Source organism: Formica exsecta, unplaced genomic scaffold (genome assembly GCF_003651465.1).
Source record: "Formica exsecta isolate Colony F162 unplaced genomic scaffold, ASM365146v1 scaffold893, whole genome shotgun sequence".
In the NCBI taxonomy this organism is placed as follows: Eukaryota; Metazoa; Arthropoda; class Insecta; order Hymenoptera; family Formicidae; genus Formica; species Formica exsecta.
The window spans coordinates 381,786-389,050 of record NW_021853662.1 but is presented as its reverse complement, the minus strand read 5'-3'; the positions used below and the strand labels follow the sequence as shown (position 1 = coordinate 389,050).

General features: G+C 30.4%; 2 protein-coding genes across 2 annotated transcripts in view; both read right to left on the bottom strand.

Annotated features, from left to right (window-relative positions):
• LOC115244933 (long-chain fatty acid transport protein 4-like) overlaps positions 1-1,666 on the bottom strand; it is a 16,519-nt gene extending 14,853 nt beyond the window's left edge. The window contains exons 1-4 of the mRNA XM_029822953.1: positions 1,433-1,666; positions 1,274-1,323; positions 904-954; positions 346-574 (exon numbers count right to left, since the gene is read on the bottom strand). Coding sequence (XP_029678813.1) covers positions 346-574; positions 904-954; positions 1,274-1,323; positions 1,433-1,498 — 396 coding nt within the window. The 5' untranslated portion in view covers positions 1,499-1,666. The remainder of the gene's footprint in view (positions 1-345; positions 575-903; positions 955-1,273; positions 1,324-1,432) is intronic.
• Positions 1,667-4,602: 2,936 nt separating this feature from the next.
• Positions 4,603-7,265, bottom strand: part of LOC115244938 — a 39,218-nt gene continuing 36,555 nt past the window's right edge. Inside the window, exon 10 of the mRNA XM_029822962.1 lies at positions 4,603-7,265. The gene's annotated coding sequence lies outside the window, so the exon portion shown is untranslated.

Sequence of the window (7,265 nt, the reverse complement as noted above, 5' to 3'; positions counted from 1 at the left end):
AAATATATATATATAAAGTTATAAATACAAATATAATTATATTAAATATCTGTAATCGTTTCGTAATCGCATTATATCAAAGACTCTGATAAATTGCGCGATCGTACAATAAATAACATATAATGTCATCTATTCCGCCAAATAAGGTAGGTAGTAGGCATTTAATTGGGTATTTAATTAGTGTGAGAGAGAACGAAAGAGTAGAAAAAAAAGAGTAAGTGAGAGAGAAATTTAGATGGCGTTACTGGCCAACTTACTTATTTCGCGCATGCGCACTCCGTTTTGGCCAACACAAAATCGGGAGAGTTGCGCTACTATACTGTGTTAATACTATTTCCTACCAACAATGAAAAGCACGATCGTCACAGTGATGCTGATGATAATAATCCTCGATTTCACATTCTGCAGCCACGCTTTTCGTTGTGCTCTCCTCGCGGCTTCCCTAAACTCGTTACCGGTCATATTCAGACGATCGCTCGCTTCCTGCAAATCCTCCAGCTTCTCGCCACGATCCATCACTTTTTGGACATTATCCCGCATTATATCTGCCACCCCCTGGATTTGCAGCTTGACGCTTTAAATAAAACAGATATTTATCAATCGTTTGCACTGATAATTGCACATATCACACTCAAAATTAAATAATTTAAAATTAAAATTAAACATTGCATTTCAATTCAAAAATAAGCATATTGTAAATATAATAGTAAAGTATGTTTATAATAATAAATATAGTTCAATTAGATCGCTAGAAAGACAAATTATTTTATTCTAATTTAAAGTAATTTATATATATATTCTATTTGAGAATATTTTAATTTTAGAAAATATATATTTTCTTCGCTTTCTATTTAAATATACTTATTTCAATCCTTAAAATGTGAAAAGTATATTATCGCTGACCTATCCATTTTATTGTCGACTTTTTTCTTTCCATTTGATGTGCTCGGCTGACTGTAATTGTATATCATACATTAGTACATACAAATATATTGCAACAACTTTCAAAAAAATATGATAAGAGCCAAATTTATCAGAGGTAATGCTTTAATAAACAAAAAAGTACATTTATAATCAAATTAATAACTTATATTAAAATTGAAAACGAAAATAAAAGTAGTACTTAATATCAACTGTATAATAATTATTATTTTGCCAAACAGACATTTCTATTAATTTTTGTAGCTTTTTACAAAAATTGGCTCTTATAACACTTTTACAGAAATGATTTTAATTAATCACAAGTAATTATAAATTAAATTTTCTATCTTACGTAAATAACATTTCCTCATCGTAATCGCTGTCATGCTCCAATAGCGTCTCCTGCGAAACAATAGCACAAACATATGTCAAATTTCCCGCCAAATATGCCGACATTTCAAGGTATTGCGTGTTCTTCGTGCACGCCGATACAGTGACAAAGGATACTCACTTTTTCATCTTTATTTGCAGCTTCGACGTCCTCTTTATTTAAGTTGGGTTTACCGGACGACAACATGACCTCAGGAAAATAGACCCACGTGTCATACACGGACTACAAATAATCGATTCGCACAACTAAATGATTTCTTTCACCGTTCAGAATTTAACCATCCACGAATACTCAGCCATTTTGACAGAAACCATTCTGTTTTACCGGCGCTTTGTAACAATACAATATACTACAGCAGAGAAGTATCTTGTAAAGGAAAATTTACATATACAATAAAGAATAAAATGACAACATGTTCTTAGCAAAATAAGTTTACGCATTATATATATAAGCTGCAAATAATCGATTTTCAAATTTAAATGATTTCTTTTACTGTTCAGAATTGAACTGTCTATGGATACTCAGTCATTTTAACAGAAACCATCCTGTTCGACCGGTTTCGTGACAAGTACAATCAGACAGTGCATAGACTGTAAATCAATATAGGAGAAGACAATATCTCTCATGGAACAGTTTATATATATAAAAAAAAAATTATTTTCTAGTAATATTCTCAAACATACATTTTATATTAAATATATCCAATAATTTTAATACACTTTTAATTTAAAATATATTTTATTTTATAATACAATACACACTAATTCTTGAAATGATATGATAAATAAATATTTAAGATTTTTTTTCAACACACAGGTTTTATATTAAGTTTAAAAAAATAATTGTATTATTTTTGGCATGTTGCTTTTATTTCGAACATTTATATTCAATTACAGAAAAATACATAGTATATGCGCAAACAATTAAAAAAAATATTGATTGTCGTATAGACGTGCAGGGGTTCGCAAAAAGCATCACAGTACAATTAACAAATATTTTATAAATCTCTTGTACATCCAATTAAGATTTTGAAATAATTAAAACAACTACAATAGAGAGGAAAGTATAATAATATATAATTTCCATAAAATTAATGTGTATTTTTGTTATTATAAATAAATAGTTTTTGTATTTATATATAAAGAGAGAACAGAAGACATAAATAATTATAAAACTTTGATATATTTGTCAAAATTATAAATTATACTATTATTTAAACTGTATTTTTAAAAATTAAACGATATCGATATTTGTATATATCCGCGTCAAGTTACAAAAATGTTATAATTTCCCCACGCACATATTCGGAAATTTTCTTAATATAGAAACATTTTTTTAGAGTAAAAATCGCGTACCTCAACATGTAAATATTAGATCACATTAAAGATAGAGAGCGCGAATATATATATTTATACATAATTTTATAAAAATAGACGAGCTTTGGCGGGGGTATCTTTGTCGCTGAGGTATGCTTATTAGTTTTAAGTTCGTAAAATGACGAATGATACGTGTTTCGATATTATTGATTTACATTGATCTGTTACTCTTATGGCTCTCCTCGGAAAGGACTGGTACATTTTGCAAGATTGCACACACTGTTTTAAATTCCACCGGAAATTGGAAACCAACCTTCGCTTTTATATCAACGTATGCATTCACTTCAATCGAGTTTTCCTCTCTTACCATACGATACAATACTGTACTGTATAGATAATTTTCCATTCGCATGAATAATACGTTCTCAAAAACTACCGTGTGAATTCATATCACATAAATAAAAGTTCGTATAAAATCGCACAAAGCATACCTTGTATATTTTATTGGAAAAAATTTAAGACATTTTTACAAAGCTAGTTTAATAACTGAAAAAATAAAAATATATATTTTTAAATAAAAGAAAAAAACATAGATTTAAAATAGATAAAAAGAGAACAGTTAATTTAAAGATTTTTATTATTTACGTAGAGAAAGATAAAATAATATAAAATTACAGTATTACCTTTTTGCACAATTTGTAAAACGTATTATCCATGCAAAGTGATAATTATCTAGAAAATTCCTCGTATACGCTCTTATATAAATATATGTTCAGTCGATACGTAATCGAAATAGTAATCCGAAAAGAAGCACGACAGATAAACAGACAGAACACATAAACTTGAAGCCGAAGCCACGCAGTGGCAATAACTTCTCGTTATAACACTCGCATATCGGTCTATAACTACTTCCATACATATTTAAAAAATGAGAGAAGGTTCTTGATAAGGATAGTCAGGTGAACCGATATGTGTAGCACCGTTTTCCAGCGTGATTCTTCGATGCGCACCGTATTATCGCGACGCAGATATAAATACATTACGCTTATCTCAAAATAATATTTACTCAGATATGATAACCGGGATGTCTACATATGTATGTACGTATACGTATATAATTAGGTGTGTACTCATCAGAGACACCTCGGTCTCCAATTCCATTTTTATACGACTTTAGGCCGCGTCTACTTGAACGTATTGTTTTCCGTCAACAAGCGTGACGAATGATGTAAATTACGCGTTGGAACAGACGTTCATCTCAAGAGGAAGATAAAAAGCAATGTCTCATCGATAAATCGACATCGCTCTGATAGCCCGAAACGTTCCAAATTCGCAAATCTTTACATCTAATTGTAAGTAGAGAAATCCGATAGATAAACTTTGCATAATGTTTGGTGCAGTCGAAAAACGATTTTTAGCGTGCTCTCTGTTAGAATAACAGGCTAAATTCATTTTGCGCACCGATATACAAATATATACGTAGCTTATAAATTAAATTGAAAATTTGCAAGAGCGATTAGAAATACAGTCTTATGAACGATTCTTGTAGAAGTAAATCTTAAACATTACACTGTTTTAGTACTAATCTATAGAACCGATTAATTCGAAATTTTAATGACGATGGAGACTTGCCTCTCACTTAGTTACAATAGAAATATAGATAATTCTTAGGAGTTATATAGTATTAGATGAATATGAAGATAAAATTAAAAAAAGATAGAATATACATATTTTATAGGAATTGACAAGAATGCATTTACATTCGCTCATATATTTAAGATTTAAAATAACTTAATTCTTTAATTGCTAGAAAATATCATGGAAAAATTAATTTTTGCGAATAATTGTGTAATTTTCTAATTAATACTCGAATAGTTCGAGTGATAATACATTGAAAAACAATATTGATTCTCTTCTGTTACTCTCTCTCTCTCTCTCTCTCTTTCAAATATGAATAAAAAAGATAGTACACATTAGAGTCCTAGATAATCTAGGACTCTAGTATACATAAAATTATAAAAATATTAAAAGGAACAATTTAGAAGCGCACATTTTTCCTGATAATCTATATCTGCAAACACCATTATTTTTACTTTCCTATAATAATTGAAATTATGGCAATTAATGCTAACTACAATGTTAGTGCTTAATGATGAAAAATACAGGCAGCACTTTAAATTTGTTGAAGTGTGTTACAACTTTAGTTAAGCTAATTCCGATTAGCTATTCCTATCTAAGTTACAACCGTAGCTGTAAATATACGGATGTACGTAGGCAGAGAATGAAAATTTATTTAGGTAATGCAGCAAGTTAAGAGATAATGCAGTAAGAATGTCAAATCTGACATTTAACATTGTGTTCCACCGATAAACAGTACTTTATTCTATATGAGACGTATCGTTATATATGTATATGTAGATATTACAATAAATTACGTTTTATAAAGTGAAAAGACGACCAGCGTCGCGAACGGACGAATCCTGCGTCCAGTGTAATAAAATGACATACATATACGTGATTTAGAACAATTATTGAATATCGTATGATCGTATAATGTTGCCATCAACAATAAAGTGATTTTTATTTCATTCCTTTATCCCTTAAGATTTAATTTCATGATCGATTATGTGGTGGACGACATCATTTTGCAAAGATCTAAAAAAAAATTTGTTTTTTTTTCCTTTTACAAAGCGCTGTATGTAATTATATATTTTGATTTATTTGTAATTGTAGTTTGAATATAATTCTGTCATAATGTTTATTCTATTTCGAATTAATATTGAGGCATTTATGTACAAATAATAATAAATTATATTTCCGAGTTAAATATTTAAAAACCAAGTTATATAATGGCCAAAATAATATTTGCAAATATCATTTATCATTATTTAAACTCTCTAATTTCTCACTTATTTTGAAAGTCCATATTTTTATTTCTGCGATCTCCAATATTCAACGAACAATAGCATGCGTATAAATATTTTGAAAAAATTGCATATAAATATTTTGAAAAATTGTAATTGTCGTGGTCGTCGTTATTATTGCGATGCATTTATTTTCAAATATTTGGAAATGGAAATTTCAATGTGTATAACTTAATGTGATAAACTTTTTATGCTAATTAATTTTTTTAATATATTCCATACTGCATACACGCAATTATTGCATATAAACTTTCTACAATTATTTCGCATTTACAGAAAAAGACGCGTTTCGCGATAACAAAATTAAATTCTAATAAATTATAATAATTCAAAGATTCACGCTATTATCTGAATTAAAAATAAATTAGCTTTTTTTATGGAACAACACTCAATTTTGTGGAGCATTAACTTTTTTTCTTATTGTAATCTCATCAATCTCGCGTTTTAGGTAAAATCTTGTTTTGGGATATCGAGGAATATTTGGCCAGCAATCGTGTCGTTCACACAAAGGCGGCTTTATTCACAAAACGCAATTATCGAAGTGCCGCACTGTAAGCGCCGATCCCATCTGTGCGTGGGATCGAACGCATATACGACTCATTAGACTCTAAATAATCAAATCGCTGCATTGCAGAGTGACGGCACATCAGTTTTACCTGCACTGCCATTCATCTCGCGCCCGAACGGAGTAGATCTTGTCTAAGATCGTTAATCTTAAATTCTAATTTCTAGATCACGCGCGCGCATGCACACAATCTCACACGCACATACACGCATGTTGCGGGGTCTTATTCTTGTAATCATGATAACGTATATTGGGGCTCGGTATCCACTTCGTGCTCAATCCGCTCTTACCTGTTACTCTCATACTGTCAACTATATGAGCACGTACGAGAAGAGAAAACGAGACGGCGAAGGTTGAGAGCCCATTTAATCCTTTAATCAGGTATATCCACCTGTAGCCTTTTTCCTGTCGAAGCACGTTTCCAAGGGATACATTGCTTGGATGAGTTTTACAAGGCTTAGTATATTTATATGTATGTGTTAATTAGTAATTTATTAAATCCATCACGGAGACTCATTTCTCTTTGCAAAAAATATTAGATAGTAAAAGAATTAATCCTATTGTCATTATCGTATTAAAAAATAATGATATAAAATTAATATAATTATATTTAATGAAATTTAAAGAATGTTTAAAAAATAACAAGAATATGCAATATTTATTTTTCTGTATCCCTTCATTGTTCGTTATTTCATTTTAATGCCCGATTCATAGAAAAATTTAAAAAAAAAGTTAATGATATACGGAACAAAGTTTTGCATGCGTTTGAAATCAATGCGAATTAATACTCTGCAATATAAAGATGCATCGGATAATGCCAGAGATCTATTGCAAAAACGCGTTGCAAGAACAAAGATTTGAATAAAACGTCGAACATAGAATACGTAGGTCGTAACAACGACTCGTTACCGGAATACATAATCAGTACGCAAGCCGTAAAATCGTTACGACCTCCTGACTGAAAAAGTCTTGTCCAAGTTGAAGTGACATAAACCTCATAATGTCCGCGTGGATAAGAAAAAATGAAAATATTATGCAACACCCTCGCAGAGAAGTGTCGCATTCACCTTCTCGATCTCAATTACCGTTCGTGCTTTCGCTCGAGAAACATTCCTCGATCGTAAAAGGGATCCCTTCCCGCCATTCCT